Source organism: Trichoplusia ni, chromosome 5 (genome assembly GCF_003590095.1).
Source record: "Trichoplusia ni isolate ovarian cell line Hi5 chromosome 5, tn1, whole genome shotgun sequence".
In the NCBI taxonomy this organism is placed as follows: domain Eukaryota; kingdom Metazoa; phylum Arthropoda; class Insecta; order Lepidoptera; family Noctuidae; genus Trichoplusia; species Trichoplusia ni.
This window is the reverse complement of record NC_039482.1, coordinates 10,742,964-10,768,924: the sequence shown is the minus strand read 5'-3', so window position 1 is coordinate 10,768,924 and position 25,961 is coordinate 10,742,964. Positions and strand designations below refer to the sequence as shown.

The 25,961-nt window shown below is 35.0% G+C and overlaps 1 protein-coding gene across 1 annotated transcript; it reads left to right on the top strand.

Annotated features, from left to right (window-relative positions):
• Positions 1-73: 73 nt before the first annotated feature.
• LOC113494467 (phospholipase A1-like) lies at positions 74-24,461 on the top strand. Its single transcript, XM_026872815.1, has 5 exons — positions 74-336; positions 12,820-12,947; positions 15,806-15,958; positions 19,303-19,456; positions 23,193-24,461. Exons 2-5 carry the CDS (start codon positions 12,824-12,826, stop codon positions 23,863-23,865), a joined length of 1,104 nt encoding a protein of 367 aa, XP_026728616.1. The 5' UTR covers positions 74-336; positions 12,820-12,823; the 3' UTR covers positions 23,866-24,461.
• The last annotated feature ends 1,500 nt before the right edge of the window (positions 24,462-25,961 follow it).

Sequence of the window (25,961 nt, the reverse complement as noted above, 5' to 3'; positions counted from 1 at the left end):
GCAGAATGTTATAAAACTGGTTGCATCTCTTGCCGTGATCTGCGCCCGCGCACGTTGTCCTTAAACTTGGCGCTAGTCGCGCGCATGCGGCCCGCGTCCGACGCACGTCCGCACATTGTTCGAATTTCGAAACGCGATCGAAATTTAAAATTTACGATAAACAGATCTTTTAAACGCTCTGCATTTAAAACAGATTCGATTTTTAAATAAGTTTATGGAAGTTATTGGCTTTTAATATTAGCGTTTTCTTTTTTGAGTTCGTTAATTGTTTTAGTGAAACAAAAGTGTTCATTCAAAACATTTTCATTTTTGGAATGACAGTTTGAAGATATCAAGGTAAGAAATATTTATATTACAAAAAAATTGAGGTCAATACAATTTTACATTTAGATAAGGATTTGTATTTTTAGACTAAAATATTTTTGTTGTTTTGTCACTTTGAGTTTTTTTGAAAGCCGTATCCTCTTTCTGTATTTCCCTCTATCCAGAATGCGGTCTCCATAGGGGTACATCCTACTCCATTCAACGCATACTATTTATTATTCAAGATAATTCAATGAAGCTTTGTATCCCTTAAGAATCGTGTATCATTGTATTTTGCGATCTGTATGGCTAGTTGAATTAATAGGCAGCGGTTAAAAGCTTGGAATGTTTGTTCGTTTATTACGACAATTTCAAACCCCCTGTTGACATCAGGTTGAGATGTAATTCAAGTATTTTAGCAGATATTGTACTTCGGGGCTTATTCAGTAAAATGTTATAATTAGATATGTTTTTTTTCATGTCTTGTGCTTATTAAATATTTTGGGCAGTGTTTTGTTATAGGAATCTAATTTTAAATCTTGCTAGAATAATAAAATACTTATGCGTACTTATGCATTAATTAAGACTAAAGTGTATCTTATTACATATCTTAAAATAAAAGAATGCAATGCCCTTTTCCTTACACGCATATGCTTAATCTTACTTACACAGGCCTTGTTGCGTTTTTTAATAGATGTAGTCAATTCAATTATAAGGTGTTAGAGGCCAAACATATAAATACATTAATTTAAAGATAGGTACTCAATTTTCCTCAATTTTCCTTTGTTTGAGCACGACACACTCAAATTTATCTCCAGCGGGGATTGAACCAGTAGCAACGATCAATGTTATGACGGACACCAGTAGTAACATTCTGCTCGAAAATTATTTTATAAGAATTAAACTTGGTATTACCATTAAAATAACATTACATATTTAATTTTACGCAAAGTGCTATCGGGAAGTTGTTAAAAAAATAATGTAGAATGACGTCACTGAACGATTTAGTTAGCCCCAATAAGATAATTGAATCGTTTGCTAAAGTCCGCTACACAGTAGCTCAGTCCGAGGTCTGGCGAGGACAAGCACAAGGCTGTGAGGTAACGCCCGGTGTCGCCGATACCGTGGTATTAATAAACTAATTTATGTAAATCTGAGGAAATCATTGGATATTATTAAAATATTTAAAGTATATGATATCTATTTTCTCTTGTTTCACAGTCCATCTAAAACAATATTTTTTTATGCTCGGTGTGTTTAAGGCTTTATTAAGGCTGCTTTTCAGGTGCCACGCACGGACAGCAAAATTCTTCAGTTTAGGCTTAGTTAGTAAGGGTCTGACACTAACTTCTCTCCTAGCAGGTTGATCCTCTATGAGTATTCCACCACCTCACAATAATATATCGATGTTTAGCCTTCTTAATTATAAAACAGTAACTTGTACCTGTGATATTTCTTAAAGTGGATATTTACGACATGCCTACCAAAATTTATTAAAAATTGATCTAATTATTTAAGCATAAAACGTTACAACACGTCAACAAACTTGCCCATATACTTACAATATTCGATCTTCCCTATATGGCACGGGCTTTCTTCCCACATATTCATTGTATACCTTCTTATTCACATGATAATTTCAAACGAATGCTACTATTGTCATTACAATTTACCCTATAATTATAATTTCCGTGGCGTTGTTAATGATTCTTCTTTAGGTCAAATACTACCTTAATGGGTCAAGTACCACTTATCCACCACTAGTGCTATTGTTATGTTATATTTTTTATTCTAATTAGGATTCTGAGGAAAATTGCAAAATTGATATGTAATTATAATGTGGAAGAAACCGTTAAGTCTCAGTTAAAGACTAAAAATACAAAAGTCATTTGTTTTTTAGAGGAGGGATGTTAGGAAAGCTTCCATTTGTAGTTCCTTACGGGACCATCTTCACTTTGCGGTTAAGGGAGCCATATCACAGACATCACGGTAGTTTGTCATCGCTTCTTATCTGAAAAACGATACTCCAGTGACTATCACAGAAAGAGGGAGTCTGTAGGGTGAGTCCCGTGAGATAAAAAGGCGGAATTTTCTCATTGGAATATAAAAAAGCCGTTTCTTTATTCAGCATTATTCATTAATAATTGAAGTAAAATTATTTATTTACAATTTTATATTTAGGTATTAGATAATCATTTTGAAACACCTCAGGGTAATAAAGAAGACTGTCCGATTGCGGAAGACAAAACTCATTAACAAACAAGTTTTGATACTAATATTAGTTGTTTGAAGGTTGAATGATTATATATAGATATATTGGCAGGCATTGACCTTAGCTTCGCCTTTCTACCTAGGATTTGACCTTATTTAGATCGCAGTAGGAAATAGGAAGACATAATCTTTGTGTTTTGGTAATTATGTGCGGACTGCGAAGTCCACGAAGAATGAATTTCACAGTTTGTTCCTGAATTATATATATATATATATAGGAATTTATGAACTGAAGCCCTTGAAGATGAATAATTTCCCCTGTTTTTTTCCACATTTTCCATTGTATCTTCGCTCCTATTAGTCGCAGCGTGATGGTATATAGCCTAAAATATATAATCGGAGCGTCATAGATAGAGGGTAGGTTTCCGCATTGACATCGCCACGCTGGCTCGCTGCGGGTTAATAATTTCAGATGTAATATTTTGTTTGAATACAGCTTTCCTCACGATGTAGTAGTTTCGGTAGCAGTCCTCCGTTTCGGGTGTACCTAAGAATAATTAGAAAAGTAAATATAATATTGAAAAAGAAATTATTAGTAGGTAAGGTAAAAGCACCTATTGCGGAGGTATTTCGCAACATTTGAAAGTAAGAAACAAAAATAAGAATTTGTAGGTATTTCTAAAGGTGGAAAAAAATTCTATCGTTAAAAGTGGAATTTATATTTTGTATTGCTGTTGAGACTATGATTCTGTTCATGATATTTCTTATTTTAAAGAAATATTTAAATAGTCTGGTCGATTTTCCCTAATACGGAGGTAAAATTTTGCTCTGATCCTATTACTGCGGTAGACGGCTCCTAATACGGAGGGTCAGAACTTATATTCATTAAAGTTCCGTATAAATAATATTTATTTAATAATATTAATGTGTTAGTTAAAGTTTTTCCTTTATTGAAAATTGATTTTATTAAATACACACCCGCCGTTCTACAGAACAATGTCTATGGATAAAACTGAAAAATAAGGTATAATTATACCAAGTTTCATCGAAATCGAACAGTTTTTTTTTCTCGTGATGCCTGAACATACAGCCAGACAAAATAAATTTTAATCACATGTTTGGGTTTGGTCACTCGCTGCTGTTTATTTTTTCAATATTTTCAGTGTACAGAATTGACCCTTCTACAGATTTATTAAATGTATAGATAAATGAATAGAACCGTAATAGGAGATCTTAGAACCCTACACGGAGTTACCTGAAAATAATTACCGCCGTAATAGGAAAACTACTCATGTTTTCGATAATCCTAATTCTGACCCATAAATATTTCGATAAACAAAGGAGTAAAAATGCCTAATCAAACATTAACAGTTTTTTGGCTCAGATTTGTAAAACTCAAGTCAAAATTTATACAAAATAAATGTTTTGTGATAAATCAAAATACACCTTCCCATTTTTGGATCTTCTAAGAAACTAACATTTTTTACTCGACAGTTTTCATATTTAACTAGATTTCCAATTAAAAACACATACCACAGAATATGGTTTCTAAGTTATGTGATTAATAATTATTTCAACTAAACTTAAAACTAATTGAATAAGTTAATCAATGGAAAGTTATAAACAATTAAACATGTCCAGTACTTTTCCTATTTCGGAGTCATACCACCGTATTAGGATTAATCTTCAAAATTTGTATCGTATTACGGCGGTATTTTATTTTTAATTTTTTTGGTAAAAAAATACTTACAAATATAAAATAAGCTATTTAAATAGTGAGTGTAATAATAAGAAAATGCTATAAATAACAAAAGAACAAACTCGAACGGCATCTCAATACGAAAAACTTAGTTTCTAAATATTTGTGTACTTACTTTTGTTGTTCCGCGTTTGTATGGAAACACCTCTCACGTCGATTACGTTACAGAGACTGATTGATTTTGTTGTGTTGTTTATGTGCTATACTTGCAAACGTCAGTTAAGTCATAAAGTAAAAGATTTAGAATAAAAAGTTTCGGTTTTGGTCTACCTACACTGAATAAAACGGGAATAAAACGCGAAAATATAAATACCACCGTAATAGGAAGCGATTTTGACTACCGCCGTATTAGGAGCCTTTACCTTAGTTTGCGTTCCTCTGCGAGTTAAAATTATAGTTTTGTAGCCGCTGAGTCTTTTGACACTACGTTTGTTGTATTCTAGTCCTACGAGAATTATGAATCCATCATTTATTTATTAACATTGTCAGTACTTGTAGAAAAACGTAAGGTTAAGGTAAATCTATAAATCGTGGATACAGGAAATGCAAATGAGTGCATAATTACATATCCTTATAATTGTTGATATTTATTGCGATAATATTAATTTAGTCTGCATCTTTGTTGCAAAGGTCAAGTATGTCGTTATATAGAAAATGTATGTTATCTGTATTTATAAAAATGTAGCAAGTCGTCGTTTTTGTATCGTTTAATTCTAGATTATCAACATCTTAACAAATCTCATTAAAATTGGTGAATAAATACGCGTAATAAAATTATTTCAGTGTCTCATGTTTAAAATGCGGAACTTAAACAATCCTTGGAATAAACTACAACAAGTTTTTGATAGTTGTTTTATTACTTTTGAAAAACAGATAACAGTCAATGTTCAGTGGATACTGCTGAGACAGCTATTCAAACATAGCTATTCAACAAATAGAGAAGATGGAAGTGCCCTTACTCTGCCGTAGTAGCCTATTTTGATTTAATACAAATTCTCATCGTTTTTTTTATCTTATGGTTCCATTTCTACCCTTTGAGTATGAAACCCTAAGATGAAACCGATCAAGTTTCAGTTATTTATTAAACATGCAACTTATAACAGTTTGATTCTAACAAAAAACATAGTAAGGTTGATCATCATCTCCTCATGATGACACGTCTGTAGTCACAGAGGTTCTTCTCTTAACCTTTCTCTGTAGTGTAATCTCACCATAGCTTGGGCTTAAAGGTTTACCATACGGAAGGCTCAAGACTCAAGGCGAGGTCAGGACCTCACAAACATTGCAACTTTATAGCGATGAGATCCGATGAAGTCCTTGACTCGTCAAAATGTTTCTATAAACTAATTGATGGAGATAATTTATTTATGTTATGTTAATACGTTTATAATTTGGCAGGAAGTTTGTAGTTTTTAGTGTATTCATTATTTTGGATTCTTTAGTAGATAACCTTAAAAAAAAATTACAGTCATTGCCAAAAAAAAAAAATTATGCGTAAAAAGATTTGTGTTGGATGTACATTGTTGTTCTATTGTGCTATCATAAAATGGTATTTCACTAAGAAAAAAAAATGTTTCACAGAAGTATCTTTTCCGTATGTATATTGCAAATTAGATTCCTCTTCCGATGGTCATGCCACGTGTCTACACGGGTTGTTATCCTCGGAAGTTGATAATAATAATGAATATTTTCAACAAACGTTTTTAAGTAAATCACGCTTAGAGCATTGACGAAGGTTAAATATATTATCACAGGTCGTGATAAGTGAAACAACATCATTTAATTTTGTAGATGTTACATATACTTGTATATCTACAACTAGTTTTTGCTCGCGGCTTCTCTTGCCTGGATGGTGGTTATAAATGCAAAAAGACTATCCTCCTTTAACGAAGTCGGATCAAAGTAGCCTATGTGAATCCAAGCTGTCAGCTAACACCACACGAAATTTTGTCGTAATCGGTCCACCCGTTTAAGCGTAAAGAGGTAACAAACTTGCCCACACACATATTTAACAAATGGTTAATAACAACCAACCAACGTTTGGTTGTTAATAACAACCAAAATTCAGCTACATTGAATTAATACCGTTCATGGTGATTGGCGAAATCTAACTCTATCATTCGTGAAGGCCTCGTGTCACTATAACGGCGCGACTTAATTACGAACGGTGATTAAAACAATACGCGAATTACACCAGCGTTATAATTAACTAGCCTTAATGGTATAGAACCATGGTATACCTTGTACTGTGAGCTCTTCATGAATAACGGTTACCGATGGTTAAGAGAGAGAGCGCGCTATAGCGGACGGGCCTGTTGGTCTAGTGGTTAGTGACCCTGACTGCTATACCGGAGGTCGTGGGTTCGATTCCCGCCCAGGACAAATATTGTGTGATGAGCATGATCATTTGTTCTGGTGTCTGGGTGTAATTTATCTATAATATGTATGTATTTAGAAATATATAAGTAAGTTTATCAGTTGTCTGGTTACCATAACACAAGCTCTGCTTAGCTTGGGATCAGATAACCGTGTGTGAGTTGTCCCATGATATTATTATTATTATTATTATATACTGAATATAACGGTGTCTCGCTTGCACAATAGCCACAGAGTAGATTGACGCTCTCATGGTAAGGGCCGAAACCTTAATATGACGTTGCAAAACCCTGATTTAGTAGTAATGAGACCGGTTTATATCCGTCACAAAAATGTTTTTACAATGACACAGCGATGATATTAACACTTTATAATTATCCCTTTGCATTACTTAGTTTAATTCACGTTGCGTGGGAATTGTATCACTCGTCATTCAATATGACCACATCTGTATAAAAGTTTTGAGCATAAAACAAGTGCATTCTCATATAAAATGTTATTTGATGGAAGATCTCTTGTATTTTACCTTTTTGAAAATTTAATTCATTTTTAACAATGACTTCCTTAAAAAATATTTTTCTTAATATTTCTACGCCCAGAATTAAACCTTTGTCCTAACGCACTATTAGCACAATTTTTATGTTCTTGATTATTTTGTTAATTAATTCTTAATGAATGCAGATTTATTTCTGGGTTAAAGTATTTTGTTTACGATGTGTATGTGACCTTCATTAGGGCTTCTTGTGTGCTCATCACTAATTAAAGACCCCATTAGGGCAAGTGACTTCACCTATTTGCTGAGTTAACGAAGCTTGATACAAAAACTATTTGTTTGTGTGTTTTGGGTGCAGACGCGGAATAAACAAAAATTTTGATTGATGCGGAGTCAGACTATGTTTGTTCACAAAATATTTTGTACATTTTTCCCATGTGAAAGTATAAATTCCGATTCGTACACTATGTTTGGAATTAAATTCGAGAGCGCAAATAATTAAATATTTAATGTCTAGATCAAATTGTTGGAGTAATTTTGTTGTTATTTAGTATTCGTCATTATATGACAGAAAATATAGCAGATATGATATGCTGATAAAAATAATGATAATTTACAAAATTATAATAAAATCATCATCAGGAATCATTTGAAAAATGTTCTGTAGACCGAAAAATTAGTTTAATAGTAGTTGAATGTACCAGTGATCATTAAACTTAATACTTTATTTACACTCAACAATATATAAAGGTCATGCAAATTTAATAGGTGGCACTTGTGGACCCTGTCGGGCACCGCACTAGCGGGTGACAAGAGACAACTAACAATATTAGTTATCGAAGGTAAGAAGGTACAATATGGGTATATAAAAATTAAAAACAAATAAATATAGGTATACTAAATAAAATAATTAAATACAAGTATAATAAGTGTACATAAATGTAACAATATTGTATTTTTCTTTATTTCTTATAGATTCAGTTTATTTTTGTATAATTTATTAGCCATAATGACGAAGCTCGAATTATAGGCAGGTTGTGAGTTGGGATGACGCTAAGTTTGGTCAGTTTTTACGTTAAAGAGAATATCTAGTGTGTAAGGTATAACGTTCAGTGTATAGTTCGGGGTTTTGTTTACTAATTTAATTAACGGTCTATAATTCTGCAAATTCCATAAGACAGTATTCAGTTGTTATTATTCTAATGATTGTTTTTTTGTTAGGTTTTTCACCGTTGTAACAAAATAAATAAATAAATCATGCGCTGCGGGTTCGATCCCTGGATGGTAAAAACATTAATTTGTAATATATCCAATTTAAATGATTTGGAAACTGAAATATTGTTTTACGGATAATGGTAATCTCTCAAATAACTGTAATTTTTTTTTTGCCGGAAGAAATAGTTTACAACGACATATTTTCTTGATAACTCAGACTTTAAACTTTAAACCTAAAGTTTTTGTAACCTACATGTCATGTTATTTAAAATGTTCGTTCCGTGTTTCACCATGTAGGGTCACGGGCTCATTATCATAGCCACGTTTCAGTAGCTATGTCAAGTAATAAACAAATAAACATGGCAGAACAAGGAACTCGCAATTTACATAATATTGTACTAAAAACTGTGTGTTTTGTATGCATTGCTCATAACACTTGCCATTGCATTATTATCTCGAGAAGATTTCATCTTTGTGGTTTAATTCGACTGCGCGGGTAGCTGAGCGGTGCAGGTTTGACCTCTGCGTGTGATGAGGTACTGGTTCCATTCTTATGTAGAACAAACATTTTTGTTTGATGCGTAGTTGCTTGTTTTATGCGTTAGAATGCTCAAAAAAACGGGTTTAGTTATAGTTTCCACAATTATGATTTATTTTTGGCTTCTAATGTAATTAGTATATTTTTATGTAAAGTTTTTAATTAGCCATCCATTGCCAAACAAGTGTCTTCAATACACTTGCGGAATCAAAACATGAGAATCGCTTCCTTTGTGGGAGAGAGAGACAACGTCGTACGAGCAGTGCGTCGTCCTGCTTACACTATGACAAAAGTTTTAATTTATGTTTTAATGGTAGGCTTGAACAATATCACATAGTTATATATATTTTTTAAGTATCGTCTATCCGAAACCGAGAAGGCTTCACAGATGAATAAGATAATTATTATCATATACAGAGATGTTTAGAATTTTAAAGTGGTGTCATTAAAGTTTTTTTTTAAACTCTTCATCAAATTGTGATATATGTTAATACTGATGTAATACGTTGTAAACACGACCCCCTGTTGCAGACCAACCCATCGCTTGTCAATACGTAAACAAATTGCCGACACATTTTTAACATCATTATATAATTTACAACGTTTGCCTTGTAAATATAATTAACCTTGCTTAACAAATGACCAAACATTTGAATACGTAATTATAAATAGATAGCTTTTGAGTTCCCTTTCGATTTGTTTTACGTTTCGACTCAAATTATTCTGTCTGATTGAGGTGCTGTTCAAAAGTATGCAAATTGAGAACAAAATTACAAAATGTTCAGAAATATTTGTTTGAAACTCGATTGAGCTTTTTGTTTATCATTCTGACCCACACAAGATACAGCTAGACAAACTGATACGTCAGATGAACTCTTGATATAATATTAACAATAGAACTGTCTGCATGGATAGCCGAGTGGTTTAGTTTACCAAGCCCATTGTGAGCGACGAGTCGCGGGTTCGATCCCGCTCGATCGCGTTCAAGCTTTTGTGTTGTTCCCAAATGTTTGTTGTGTGTCTGGGTCTTTGTGCACATGCACATAGTCGCATGAACATGAATGTTTGTGAAACCACCGAGATACAAGGATTAAATTGCTTGGTGCAGAAAAACTTGTGAGTGCTTCATCATCATCATCATCCACAGCCTTTTTCCTCCCACAGCTGGGCATAGGCCTCCCCTTTTTCGTGCCAATTTCTACGGTCCTGTGCTAGCCTCATCCAGACTCGACCCGAGACCTTTATAATGTCATATGCTTTGCATATGTTTAAATTATTTTCGTTTTTCGTTATTGTTTACGTATTTAATCGAGATTAAGTAAGTGTATGAGTTTATGCTTCAGTTTGTTTGCTTTTATCGATGTTCTATAAACCTGCGTCTAGCTTACCGCACTAGAAAAGTCACATCTCTACAATCGATCTAATTTATTTATTTATCTTCAAACATTTACCATTACAGGCTAACCCAATGCGATAAACATTAATAACACTTATAACTAATCTATCTAACTAATATCTATAACTAATAATGAACAATGCATTCCTTGTGAATTAATAATAATTAATAATTGTTCAAGTTTATTGAAGAGCCGGGTCTTGTCGAAAACTTATCGAATAGAAATATTGTTTTCATACAAGCCAACAATTTACATAATACATGTTCGATGTCTATCAAAGATTTTAAGCAATTAAATATAAATCTGAACTTGAAATTAATATTTTGTGAACTAGTCCATTTAGGCCATTAAGGAAGCAATTTAGGAAAATAATGAACGAATGCAGGCTTTGTAGCATTTTTTTTCGCGAACACAATGGTAATATTAAACAGTGGTTTTATGAATCAGGAAGTTAATAAAATAAATTCCTTGTTTGCGAATTTTTGTATGTAATGGATATCGGTATACAAAACTAGCATTAATATAAAGAACTAACGTTTGTGACATTTTAGGGGGTAACGGATAAAAGAGGAATGCCTATTGAAGCACCTTCTAGCCACCGATGCAAAAACTACGGGGTTTGACTTGTACGTGTGTCTGTTGTATCGTAGCTTGCGAACGGATGAACCGACTTTGATTTGTTTTTATTATTGTGGAAAGCAAATTACAGTTTTTCTTGTATATGATTAACATGTGTAATATTTTATTATTATCAGCAAGCCTCGGCTCGACTCATTTCTGAAGGCCCCTTATTAAATCAACTTAACATAACCTCATAATATTGCTTTAATATATTATATTTATGTTTTATTGCTTAAATTATATGAAATTTATATCTGCCGTAACGTAATTATCATATAAAATACTACTGTTGTTGCCTATTAAATTGTGTTCATTTAACATATTTGCGTATTACTGAATGAAAAACATTTAAAACAATGTATTTTTTTCAATTGATTGTCAAGTACATGTAGTAATAGAGAAAATGTATTTAACATACCTTTTCCCAGTTTAAATATAAGAACAAACTTCTGTGAAGGAAACTCTGCAAATTAACATATTCAGCAATACCTCGGGCTATCCGTATCTATTTTCCTATAGACCTCCTGCAGACCATGGACCCTAGTAGATATAACCTAGTAGTTTTACAGTTTGGCGATTTTTAAACTTTGCATTTGGCTAAAAAAAGATGCCCCATCTCATGTTAGATCAAAGTTCTCAACAAGGCTTTTGCATGTTGAATCTGTATATCTCGTGTACGAATTTAATAAGGACCGGGTCTATTCCTATGAAATTAGCCCTAATTAAAAAGAGAATAAACTTCAAAATACTCGTATATAGGCATAATTAAAAGTCGCCATACTATACAAGTGGATACTGAACTTTAAAAATGGAAAGCCCGTTTCCCAAAGCCTTCATCATCATCATCCAGAGACTTTGTTCTCCCACTGTTGGGCATAGGCGCCTCTTTCTCGTGCCAATATCCACGGTCATCTACCAGGCTCACCAAAATTCGACTCAAAACCTTTAGTATATCAACGACCCATCTTGCTCCCGGACTTAAATACAACTGAATAATTATCCACCAGATTTATTTGATAATATTCTTACATCGGAATTTGAGACTGCACTGCTGTTTTTAAGTAGCAACGTCTAAGACTTACATAGTAATACATACATACGTACACTTTATGGTCGCGGTCACTGAAGCTGGCTCCTGACCTATGTAGTGTTCGTGACTTATATAATTACTTGAAGCCGATTTGTTTAATGATATGGAAACATGATTGTGTAGCGACTGCAGATCTTCCTCTGATCTATCATTATATTAAATTATATTAACTTGTCAGAGGAATGTTAGAATTGCTATTGACTACTGGTCATGTATGTTAGCCTCTTTAGTAAAGCAATTAGGCTATGTAATGGCGGCTCGTGGGATTCCTAACCATTCTCATAACTTTGATAATGAAAATGTATAGGAATTTTGATTATATCGGTTAGTTTTGTTTTGTTGTTATAATGTGACTGTACGTACGGATGGTCGAGTGGTTACCTATAATCTGAATACATTCGCCGTATAGGATCAGCAGGGTCTAATATTGCTTTAATCTTATATGCTTCTTGCAACTCGTTAAATGGAGAGTACTTTTTCTCCTACAGTCTGTTGGAGTGGTAAAATCATGGTAATTTTTACGTCCAAAAACTAATAGTTAAAAAGGTGCATATGCATACCTATCCTTTAAAGTCCAATAGTTGGGCAAGGGCATTTCACCACGACATGGATTGATCACTGAAATGTTTCACAAATTAGTTGCCTTTTCTTAAGATATGCGTTGAAATACCAATCCAATTCCTTGGAGGAGGTAGCGATAGTGTCAGGTTCTACCAACGTGCAACATATCGATGCATAGCAATGCAAAGCTTGGCCTCATATGCATAAATGATTTTTTTTTTATTATAATTCAGTTTTGTATGTCTTTGTTTTCAGTGCAATGTCGGAGATGTTCAAGATAGCGGTGGCGGTGGCGATGCTGTTCTCGCTGGCGCTGGAGGCCCGCGCCGGCTCGTACGCGCCGCGCCCCGACTACGGGTACCCCGCCGGACTCATACCCGACTGTGAGTACCTCTCATATGCCTATTTTACCTTACCATGTACAGAATTGACTGCACGGATAGCCAAGTGGTTGAGGTCATCACGCCAAACACACTGTGCGCAACATGTTGCGGGATCGACCCCCGCGTAAGACAAGCATTTGTGTGATCCACAAATGGTTGTTTTGAGTCTGGATGTCTTTGTGTAAGTGAATTGAATGTTTGTGAAACCCCAGCGATACAAGGACTAAATTCCTTGGTGCGGGAGTCGTTTTTTTTAAAAAAAAGGTCGTTGTAATATTTGGTAATTGAACCTCAGAGAGAGTACCAGCAAGTCGTAATGTGATTGCAGTTGTGGATGACGGATACCACTCTACACCATGTTCAGTGTTGTCATAATTAAGACGTGGTTGTAAACCCTCAGGTCTGTTGACTGTTTTACGTGAATCTAAAATTCCAAATTCCGTATCTTCTGTGTCTTCTTTAAAGCTTCCATTCCTATAAAATAAATTTATTGTGTTTGTGTTATCGATAAAATTAATATTAATTGTCTTGAATATTCTAATGATCTAATCAATTTACGTTTATAAGGGCTTGTGCCGTATGTATGTATGTCGTCAAAGTGAATCAGAAGTTCAAACCTGTTCAGTCCTTAAAATCACGTAACGATTGTTTCTTTTTTTCCTGAAAACCCTTTCCGCTTAAAAACGCAGCATTTTATAGAAGTTAGTAGGAAAGTATAATTTGTATGCAAGGCGTTACTCCGCCTCTATGGTAGATATGATAGATATATAAAATATCTTTGGATCTCACTTTACTCCATAACAAATTTCATGAAACTTGCTTCAGCGCGTCGATCAGCTCAATAAATATTTAAGTTTAACCAATTTGTGTTGGTATCACCAACTAGAATGCACGTTTCAAACGATCTCATTGTCTCGGTCATATTTTATAAGAAAGAAAATGTCATGAAATCCATTGTTGTACTTCTGTTTAATTCACACGGATCATTGTAGAAACAGTTGTTGATAGAGAATGCGAACCCGGTGAGCCGTGACCGACTAGCATTGAATAACTACGACAGCCTTGATATAGTTTATATTGCTCATTTATAATAATAGGGACAGACAATGTTACGTCTGAACTTCCAGTTTATGGAAATGAGATTCCTTTTCAACTAGTGAAGAGACGACAAGGCGTAGTTCTAACTGGCAACTGTCGTCAGAATAAAAACACAGACTTCTTTGATTTGTCTTAATAACGGCTTCTAAACTGTATGATTTTTTTTTCTCTCACTACGAGAGCGTATTGTGTCGTCTTGACTGAATTGTTTTTTGTCCTCGGTTGCATCTCCGTAAAAGCTGCACGAATTATCATGAAACTTTTTGACAGATGTGACTATATTTTTAAGGACTCCGATTGGGTCCGAAACTAGTCGGGCACAACCGATGAATACGCGTGAGTAAACCGTTGCATCAATTAAAGATGTGACTATATCTTGGGGTAAATACAACATAGTAAAATAGACCCCAATAATGTTTGAATACTGTTCAATACAGCTAAACATGATGATGATGACAATATAATATTCTAAACCCACGTTTAATTTATTTTTAATAGCCTACAGATACATCGTCACGAATACAGGAGTTATTACATCGATTACACATTCACTGACGGAATACAGTATGTCGGCAGGATCAATTAATATTGATCAGATGTCATAATTAATGGTGTGACCACTAAGTCCGTGAGATGTCCGGATTATATCGCAAAGCTATAAATATTCCAGTAATAATTGATTTCTATCAATTATTAATATAATATGAGTGGAAAATAAAAATAATATAATAAATCCGCCATACGAATGGGATCGAACCCGCTACACATAACGCAGTGGTTGAGTATTTGTGGAGGTATATTCGACCAACGTACTCAGTCCATTTAATGTTAAATAATTTAAATGCGGATCTTTTTTGGAATTTCAATTTTGATTGCACGGATAGCGGAGTGGCTGAGGTCGCGATGCGTCGCGAGATCGATCCCGCGTAGGAGAAGGCGTTTGTGTGATCCACGAATGCTTGACCTAAGTCTTTGTGCATGTGACTTGAATGTTTGTAAAACCTCTCGCGACATAAGGATTAAATTCTATTGTCGCTGGGAGTTGTTTAAAAATACATAGCTGTTTCTAAGTTTTGGGTGATAACATTTCACTTTTTCTTTGACGTAAAACACATTACCTATACTCTAAATATTCTTAATTCCTATAAATATTTTTAAACAATAAATAATATGTAATAACAGCTATATGTTCTCACGTCATACAAATAAAACTGCTAAACAAATGTCTAGAAATAAATAACAACATAATAATTTGTTAAAACATTACTTTGAAGACAATGGAGCGGAAAAATAAACCATTCAATAATAACACTTAGTTATGAGTGGTGTTAGAGATTTGTTGAAGTAATGGCAATGTAAACATATTTATTTATTAAATAATTTATATTCACACCAAACAGTGGAAAACAGAACATAAAATAAAAGATGAAGAAGGGTGCTTGGTACTTATTTGCTACGAGGACACCAACCCATTGTTCTTAATAATAATAATTCTAAATGAAGTATATCTTTCATACACGGAAGGGTGACGAGACAAATGGTTTTGGTTCACCGATTGCTATAAGGTAATTTGAATACCATGGTAGTAAATAAAAATAAAAACTATTACTCTTGCTGGAAACCCACTTCCTCACTATAAAGTGAGACGGTGGCCATACAACGTAGAGCCTACTTTAACACAACTACAAAAATAAGTGCCAGTACATATATTACAACATTTCTTTAAGAAGTATTATCCTCAATATGTCCCTTGTCCCCAGGCCCTGGAGTGCTGAAGAACGCGTCGATCAGTGCTCGCATGCTGCCGCAGCTGCAGGTGACGACGCACCGCGTCACAAGCGCCGGGCAGATCGAGCGCCGGAACCTGCCCGTCGAGAGCGCGCCCAAGATCGTGGCCCGGGATAAGACTATTGGTAGGTGGAGAACAGATATGGGTGGGTCAGTCCTGAGGTTACTTCATGCTGTTAAGCGGCTTGAACTGCAATTCGGAAGCTGGGGTCGAGAGAGCTGGACTTGGTCAGACGATTTTATCGGTCTTTTTCACCGTGGTCTTTTGCCATCTACCTTAATACCATGGTCACACACGTGTAGTGACGTTTGACTTTTATGGTCAATTTATAAGTTAAAAAAAGTTATTGCATAGGTTGAATATCTCACATTCATTTCACACACCTATTTTGACCTGTCGTGAAACTAAAGTTCTGTCTGTGTCATAAACACATTTGATATTATAATTCATGGTGTTGTCAACTTGCCACGTATAATATACAGGGTGTCCTCACATACACATCCTCGTTAATTATAATTATAATAATTGTCACGCTCAATGAGAAAAATAATGTTCCAATGTTATGGTGATTAGTGGCGTGATTAATTGTAGAGACTTTGTGGTGTATTCAATATGGTTTTATTAAATACAACATTCTTCAGAGTACCTATACAACCTCTATAGAAGCTTGGGGACTTAGTATCCCTAGTGTGTTTGATGTCAGGATCCTAAGGTTCCCACAAACTAACCAGTCTGTTACATAACTTACCACTGAGTTAACGCCTCTTTCCAGTTAAAAAGGAACTGTCTTTGATTACCACGCTCACTCACCAGGATGTCCAGAATATGCGAATAAAAACATATATTTTTCAATTTCTACGTTTAAGTCGATGCGTCAATCAGTATCGATACTGATCAGTAATGGGACATTTTCAATTTAGGATTTTCTTGTACAGAAATGTCACTGCGTGGACGTATACCGTAGTCAAATTTCATCACTGTCTAATACATAGTCAGTTTGGGCACGAAATACATGCAAGTGGTAACCGTCGCCACGCCAAACCCACTACACGACATGTTACGAATTCGATCCCCGCGTGGGACAACAATTGTAATATATGATCTGTGAATGTTTGTGTGAGTCTGTTTGACTTTGAGGATGTGTGTTGAATATTTGTGAATCCTTCTACAACACAAGGATTAAAATTTATCGATGCGTAAGTAGTTTTTTAAATGTGACTTTTATTATGTAAGTACTTACATAGAAGTATCATAAATAGTACCAATTAAGTACTTAGCGATAATTCTTGTAATCGTAGCTATAGTTAGAGCGAGCTGAGCAATTAGTGTCGTTGGGAGTTACCTCCTGCCGGCTGTAATTGTGTTAGCGCTACAATGGCGAGGCAGGGCAAAGTCTTTCATCTACTCAATCATTCTTACAGTAATGTAAGAACGGTGGGTATTATAGTAGAAACTGTGTCTGATTGAATTATATTTTACCAATTTTCGACAAGTGTCATGTATTCCTCTTGCAAAAATATGACTATTACAAGACTATGTTATTCTTGGTTGTTTTTATTAATGTGGAGTATACAACGCTCGAAGTATTTGTATTTCTCGGATAAATTAACCAAACAGCAACATATGTACACGTGAATCCCGGAATGAAACCTATTCACCGGCCATTCCCGAAAAAATAGACTAGATAAATAAACTCTGTTTTCGTAAATGATACAGAATATCATAAGATAAACTACTATTTTTAATCCGGTGCAACAAGCCGCGATACAAATATATAATGAACAGTTTCTACGGAGCGGCACCCTTCACAGTTCGTTACACTATAACTCAACGTGTTCCTATCAAACATTTATGCGGAACCATCAAGCGTTACAGTTTTAACATTTATTTTATTTGCTGTTTTGAGCGGAAAATGTTAATTTACCTGTTGATTGGGCAATTACTTTATTACTGGGATGAAATATGGAGCCATTTAGGATGTTGAATTAATGCTACCTTGTTTGGTCATTTTCATTTTCCGACTTAAAAAAATTGTGACATTATGACAATTTATGATGATGCTGGTTTAATTTTAGGGCTCACCGACAACTTGTATTACTTCCAGACATTTGAGCATTACAGTAAGATTATGGCGGTGATAGAAATGACAATGCTTTAAACGATTTGTTCAAAACTACGAAGAAAACATTGCGGGGATACATAGTGCAGTATCAGAGGTGTTGTTAGGCGCTAACAGTGACTGCTTTCATTTCCTTATCAGTGAACATCATAATACATTTATTTCCTTCTTTCGCTGCATAAAAGCGGTAATCCAGTCAAGAATAATCCCGATATTTTTCGCTACAACGCAAGAAAACAATAGTTAAATAAAGAGCTATTTATCTTTTTGACAAATCTTTGTGATCCGGGTCAAGACCGGCTAATAGTGAGTTATTTATCTTGCTGAAGTGACAGGACACTGGAGTGATCCTCGAACCATTGTGGAGTGTCTCGGAGGTGATTACGAGGTGGAGCGAGGTTGGCTATCGGTGGAAGTCGTTTAGTAGTGCAGACAGTGGCGATTAAAGTATGTTTCATGGTGATAAGTATTTAAGCACTCAGTGCTTTGGAAACAAGTGACTTAGAATTTCTCATTTGATTGTTAAAGCTTTATTTATTCTTCCCCTATATGTGCTAATCCAATTACCTAATGCCGGTGAGTTGACCCACACGCTCACCGAAACCGTTCTTTTGTCATGTTATTTAACAGTCTGTAAGTCTCGGAAGCTTTTTATGTTAGATTTACGAACCAGAGTCATACGAATGCAAATTAGTTAAAACAAGACATTCGAACATTTTTAAATATCCGATATCGTTTATATGAAAGATCTATTTGAAGCCAAAGCCATCCATCCGTCACGGATCTGCATCGACTCTTACAATATATAGCGCCTTTATAAATTGAATAGCAACGTTTGGCGCTAACGCGATCTGTCTAAACTCATATTTTATTCATATCGCGATACAAGTTTGCAAAGTTGCTGTTCAGCCATTCTTGAGGCATTCTTCTTGGCTTTTTAAAGATATGATAACGATATCATAAGTTTCTGTTGGACACGGAGACTGACAGTTTTGATCTTCAATCTTTATCAAGTGATTTGAAAGTTCGGACATTTTTTTAACGGTATATGTTGTTTGACATTATGCCTTAACTGAGTATCAGGTTTCTACTGCTCATCCACTTATCGTACAAAATTAGCTTTTTTAAGCAGCTAGAAATGTCTCCCGCACTCGGTTAGTAGCTTTAAAAATAATCAAAATTTATAAAACCGACAAGCAATCGGACAGAAACTAAAGCATCATGTAGTTAAGTTTGTAAATGTTGCGAAAAAATTACATTCTAAAAATGTTGCCCCACAGGGATTCACTTTGTCCATCATCAAACTTCAAGCAAAATATAAACTTTTATTTCTTTAATACTGATTTCAGATTTAAAAAACAAGAAGACGGTGTTGTACGCGGTGGGCTTCATGGACAGCTCGGTGTTCCCGTTCTCGCAGGCGCTCGGCACGTCCTACTCGCGCCGCGGGTACAACGTCTTCATCTCCGAGACCTTCGCCTTCCTCACGCACATCTACCCCAAGTTAGTAATATTCTTAATGAGACAAGCCTGCCACACATGCTTATCTTATCTGCAATGCTGACCTAGAAACACCTAGCTCTGAAGTTCGGTCTATCCGAGAAGAAAGGTTGATTGTGTTTGAAACCGCAACGGGACTTGATGTAGCAATAGTTTCTAAATTAGTATGCTTCTTAATTAGCAACATTTTATTTAAATGTAAGCTTCGTCCCGCCATAAAACTGTTCAACGGCTGGGAGACATAATTTTTTGCATAAGTTTTAGCGTTTTGTCAAATATGTACATATAAATGTATTACCTAATTGATTAGCTTTTGTACTATAGAAACAATTTAACCAGAACGCTAGACATCAAAAGTAGGTAAATGATTCTACAAGATTCTTTTATAGAAATATTGAGTGATCACTTATATTGAGTGACCACCACGCCAAAGTACAAGACGTGTCTCAGGTTTGATCTTTGCTTAGGACAAGTATAATAATTTGTGTGGTCCCAAATGCCTGTGTTGAGCCTGGGTTGGTTTTTTGGGACGGTCGAAGGTACACGCCCGAAAAAAGAGATTTAATTCTTCGGAGTCAAACCTTTGATTGCGAATTGAATCCGAAGTATCTCAGAAACGACTTTTAGCATACCATCTGTAAATACAGTCATGAACATTTACTGTTTTCCCAGACGGCATGGTGAGAGTCGCGAAATATATTCCCAACCATTATTCATTTATTTAAAAAACATAAAATTGTCGGCAGAGTAATAAAACCCATTGCAGCGTCAACACTGGCAGCTTCCCGTTTTGAATGTTGTTTATTTATTCAAAGCACTAAAAAGCGAGCAATTCGTTATGCAGAGCATTTAGCATTCTCTATAGTTCAGCTATTTTAATTATCATTTCTATTTTTGTAATAGTTCAATGTTCTAATAGAGGACTCATCTGAACAATTCTAGAAAAAATCTGTAAAAAAATATAAATTGTTTTGGTTCATGGATGATCGTAAGATTACTACTACTTAAAACTGAGTTAATATCACTCTGAGAAAAATGTATGATTCTAAAGCAACAATCAAATCAATAAGATCATGAAATCGAAGGCCCGTTATAACATAAACTATTTTCAGTGAATGTGAAACCTCCCTCACATCATCCCCACGGGCCGAGCAACGCCTTTTAAAGCAAGACGGTTACAGGTGTGTGAGTGAGGCACAACATTATATGTAGCGCTCCGTCTCGCTCACACGGTCGCAAAAGTTTTCTTCAATAGCTGTTGGTAGAGCCCACAATACTATTTGTCAGAGATATCGGGCGCTATCGGGTAGAGATAAAGCTAGTGTAACACTCCGAGATTAAGTCGTGATCGTGGGACTCGCTAATGCGAATTAGATGTCGACATGCTTTTTTAGGTGACATTTGACTTGGGATTGTAGGTTAATGTCTTTAAATTATTGGGTATTGAGTGCTTTTAGTATGGGGTTATATTTATTTGGGATATTTGTTTTTTTTTTTGCAATGAATGGGCTTTGTAGTGGTTTGTCAGTGCAATGGCCGGATGGGAATGCATGGGCATACATTACATTTCCTTTTTGTTTCCAAACTAATATTTAAGAATAAACCTGACTATTTTTTAAATATCATTATTTCAACAGTTTATTTATATTATTACTGTTCTATCTTTCTCTGCACAAAATTATGTCTCCCAGCCGTTGAACAGCCTTATGTTAGCACTATGCTTACACGTGAATAAAATATTGCTAATTAAGAAGCATACTAATTTAGAAACTATTGCTACATCAAGTCCCGTTGCGGTTTCAAACACAATCAACCTTTCTTCTCGGATAGACCGAACTTCAGCGCTAGGTGTTTATAGGTAAGCATTGTAGGTCCTGTTTTACAAGAGTTGCATCGATAACAAATACTTAATTGTTCTACACGATCATGTGCCCATAATATATTTTAGATTTACACCCCAAAAGTCATTGGATCGAGTCCGTGTCCATAAATTGATCCCAAGTTTGGCACCGGAGGAGATAGTGTGATCATATTACGTTGATATGGATGGCTCCTTAGAAACTACTGATTTCTATCTGACAACCGTGTGACCCAGGAAATGGGTTGTAGAGGTCAGATAGGAAGACTGACCTTATAAATTATGGATATTCTGGGGTTTCCCGATATTACAACCACCGCTTTAAAAACCACTGATAATTTAATTTTGATTCAGTTTGCTTATGGGCAAATAATAAAAAATTTGATTTCACCATAAGGGTTTAAACATTAGCGTATAGGCATAGGATTGAAAATTCTTTTCAAACAATCTTCGTAAGTTTATTTCGTTCAATACATTATAGTGATTCATGATATTTTAATCAGGTGTAGAGCTTAGAGAAATGTTACTTATCTATGAGTAGAGGTTAACAGTCAATGAGAAAAAAGTGTTACAGATGTAGTAGAAGTTCCTACTATTAAATCAGCTGTAGTATATAAAATATGACTTGCCTATGTGCCGAGGACAACGGTCACTGAGAGAAACGTACAAATTCCTAAAACAAACTACTTCTTAAAGTTAATTATTATTATAAAAGTTTCAATAGAAATCTGAATAAGTTCGTTATGACATAATGTTCATTATGAAGCCATATTAAATTCCGTCTTCGTTGAATATCATAAATTGTTTACAGCCAGGAACAAACGGCTACCAACGGCTTTGGCTTCGAACAATTGTTAGGGGTGTCAGCGAAAGTATCCGACAGTTAAAATTTTTCGGATATTTAATCGATATGATGTACATTTAAGTTTAGTCTTACAATTTCTAAGGAAGACCTAACCATAGTTTCTTTAATCAACATGTTTTTTTATATACAAAACTTATAAAGGTGCTTTAGTGTTAACAATAATCTAACTAAACAACAAAAAAAAAGGCAAGAAGTTTACCGTAAATACTATATTCGTTAAACAGGAGCGCTGAGCTTTATCTGATTACTAGCTGTTTCCTGCGACTTCGTCCGCGTGGTTAGAAGATATAAGTTATGATTTATATCTACCCTGTTTTTTTCACATTTCCCCGTTGTCGCAGCGTGATGGTTTATAGCCTAAAACCTTCCTCGATGTATGGTCTATTCAACACAAACATTATTTTTCAATTTGAACCAGTAGTTTCTGAGAATAGCGCGTTCAAACAAACTCTTCAGCTTTATATAAATATTAGTATAGATTTTCGGACCTTGCGGATAGCTTCCACCCCCTTCGACTGAACATCTCTAGTGTATCCAAAGCTTATGATCTGTTTGCCGAGACGTGGGATTATTGCCTGTTATTGCGTATCATAGTGATAAATTGGGTTTAAGACAGAAGGGTTAGGCAGAGCTTCTAGTGGTATTAGAAATGATATCCCTTAAAAGATATTACGATTGCTTTTTGTATTTTTATAGTTTCTGCAGTGGGTATGTGATCTGTATATTGTTTTGTTTATTATAGTTTTTTCAGGGTGATGAAAACTTGAGAAAATGAAATTCGATGCGATAATACAATCTGTTTAGGGTTTGTTTGCTTTGTTTTACATAGATTAGATGATTTGTTGTATTACATATGAGTGGCGTTGTTGACTATAGTGCTTATTGTCATTAATTTATCTATCGTAGATATAGCTGGTGACTAGAAGTAATCTGTTTATTTAGTTGTAGTGGTTTTTATTTACAAATATTTTGGTTTCAAATTATATTAAAATTCTAACATTTTGTTTTTCTTTCAGGTCAGTTCGCCTGGCTCGATTCATCGGAAGAAAGATGGGAGAATTCCTCGTAAAGCTGACTGAGATCGGACTGGAACCCGAAAACCTCGAGCTTGTTGGTGCGAGCCTGGGAGCGCACGAAGTCTCCTTTGCAGCGAAATACTTCTACGAGGTGACAGGAAAGAAACCAGCGAGACTGACGGGACTGGACCCAGCGGGACCCTGCTACAGATCACTCGGCACCGAAAACAAGCTGTGGAAGACTGATGCGGAGAAAGTGGACGTGATCCACACGAATATCGATGGTTTCGGGATAGCTGAAGCGTTAGGTCATGTGGATTTCTACGTGAACGGCGGTGAGTTCCAACCGAGCGACATACCTTACATTCCTTGTTTGATCGTTTGCAGTCACGTCCGGTCTATGATCTACCAGTGGCAAGCGTTGGAACACCCCAAGAAGTTCATAGCTACCAAATGTGACTCGGTGCAAGAAGCGAGGTTTGCTCAGTGCTTCAACAGTACCGTCACAAATTATATAGGTCTAGAGACTCATTTTGAGCGACCCGGTATTTATTATCTAGCTACTAGTAACGAGTTCCCGTATTATAAAGGGAAAGATGGTTTGAAAGCTGAGAATGAGATTTATACCTCGGTTGTGAGAAGAATCAATGATGATAATGGTTTTGTAGTGTAATTATATATTGAAAGTTGTTTACAGGGTTATTTATTTAGTTAAGGTGTAGTCATAATACGATGTAAATAAATATGGATTCAGTTGTAGTCTCATAATGTTTAAGTTTACTATAAACAATTCAAGTTTATTATTTATGAATATAAACATAAATTATTCAAAGGGGCAAGAATATTACCTTGAGGTACTCCTTATGTATCTTAGTAACAACAAATGTACTCTATGACTCTTTTTTATTAATAATAGAATTTTTATAAGGGAAAATATAATTATAGCTCATTGATTGTCTAAAGTCAGTTCAGTAGTACATAATGCTACATCATTATTTACCGACAAAATCAGAAGCTGTTGCAAAATCAAATACTTATTTTTGCCAAAACTGTCGCATCATATTATGAATGTTTTTTTTTGTTTACGTTACATATTTACATAGAACTTGATTATAACCCAAATAATGTAAAACAACACACTTGAATGTGTGGTTATTGTGATATAATTAGTAGTAGGCTATATTAACCCGAGCCTGTGATTTTAGTTTTAATAAGTAACAATTATATAGTATTCTTAGCGAATATTAAAGATCTGTTTATTTAATGTGATTTCATTTGTTTGAATATATCAATTTCCATAATTAAAGTACACTAACATTTGTAAAATTATTTTGAACTAACAGTTTGTTCACATTTCTGGTCTCCTTTTAAGGGATCCGTGTTATAGGGTAGTTGTTCTATAACAAAATATTTTTTTGTAGACAGAATATAGTGTCATATATCGCTCATATCTCGACATAGTCAAAAAATCCTCCAAGTGACTGCCCGTAGGTGAGTGTGGTCAGCTTGTATTACAACGATAGCGATACAATAATACGAGGTACAGATAAGTGTAAAATAAAAACAGTATTGAATGATTTATGCAAACAGTGTCTGCGAGTATACCACATGAATTATTCCAAACTCAAAAAGCTGAAAATTTCGCGAAAACGCCGGACAATATAAACATTGTGCTGTTCTGTTGTGTTACATGTCTACGTTATACCAATTCATTTTGGATGTCTACTTTTTAGGGATCCCTATTACATTATGCTAATAAAAATGTGATGCTTGACGTATGCATAAAAGTTACCAGCAAAATATCGTTTGGTCAACAATGGTTGCTTTGAAATCGATGTGCAGTTTGAAACTTGACAAATAAATAATAAATAATTTAAGAATTATGATAAATTTGTGCGTTTGTAAGACTTCTGTTTTTTTTATGTGTCGATTGAAAACTTGTGTAAATTATTACGATTTGGTTTAATGACATTCTAATGAATTACGACACGCTACTGTAACAAATTAACAGGCACTTTTAATGACCTCAAAAAAAGTGAGACAAATCATTTGAACACAAACGCTTTCCGATATCGTTTCCACAGCGGTCCCTCCACATAAATTTAAACAAGATACAGAACCCTCGCTGAAGATACATTTTAAATCATCCAATTTGAAGAGTAATCCTGTCCGCGAGTCCCGCTCCCCTGACATTGACTGTTCGTATTAAAACGCGACGCCATAATGAATTCAAAATGTTTCCATTTTGCCACGTTGTAGCCCAAGTCTTCAGGGAATAACGAAAGTAGTGAGGTTTTTGGGATCGTTCGAGCTGTCCTGGGTGAATTGTGGTGATCTAAATGTGTATATGACAGTCCAGTCTAGGTCTTTTTGACGCCAAACATGGTCAGTTTCACATCGGAGGGTTTAAAATTAAATTGTCTTGCACAATCTAGGTGTGGGAGGAAGAAAAGGTTTAGTATCTAGCATGATTTTTTTTATAAAATTGACTCGCGATGGGTTTCTCAGACATACAAGTCCCAAGTTAAACTACAAGGAGACTCATAACAAACGCCTGACTTACGCGGGGATCGAAACTGCGACCCGTCGCGCTCATTGGATTTGGCGTGGTATTGTGAACCACTCGTGCTCCGTGCAGCCAATCGTTTAATGTATTTTTGTTGACGATGTGTGGCATTTTACGCCGTAAAGAACTGTGTCGCTTTTATAAAATGTAACAGTATATTTTAAGAAGTGCTGGTGGGCTCTCAGATCTGGTGGCACATGGAC

Excerpts from the sequence above, each read along its gene's own strand:
- LOC113494467 (XM_026872815.1), top strand. The coding sequence starts at position 12,824 with ATGTCGGAGATGTTCAAGATAGCGGTGGCGGTGGCGATGCTGTTCTCG. Across the intron at positions 12,948-15,805 it reads CGCCGGACTCATACCCGACT|GCCCTGGAGTGCTGAAGAAC; the intron begins GTGAGTACCTCT and ends CCTTGTCCCCAG. Across the intron at positions 15,959-19,302 it reads GGCCCGGGATAAGACTATTG|ATTTAAAAAACAAGAAGACG; the intron begins GTAGGTGGAGAA and ends TACTGATTTCAG.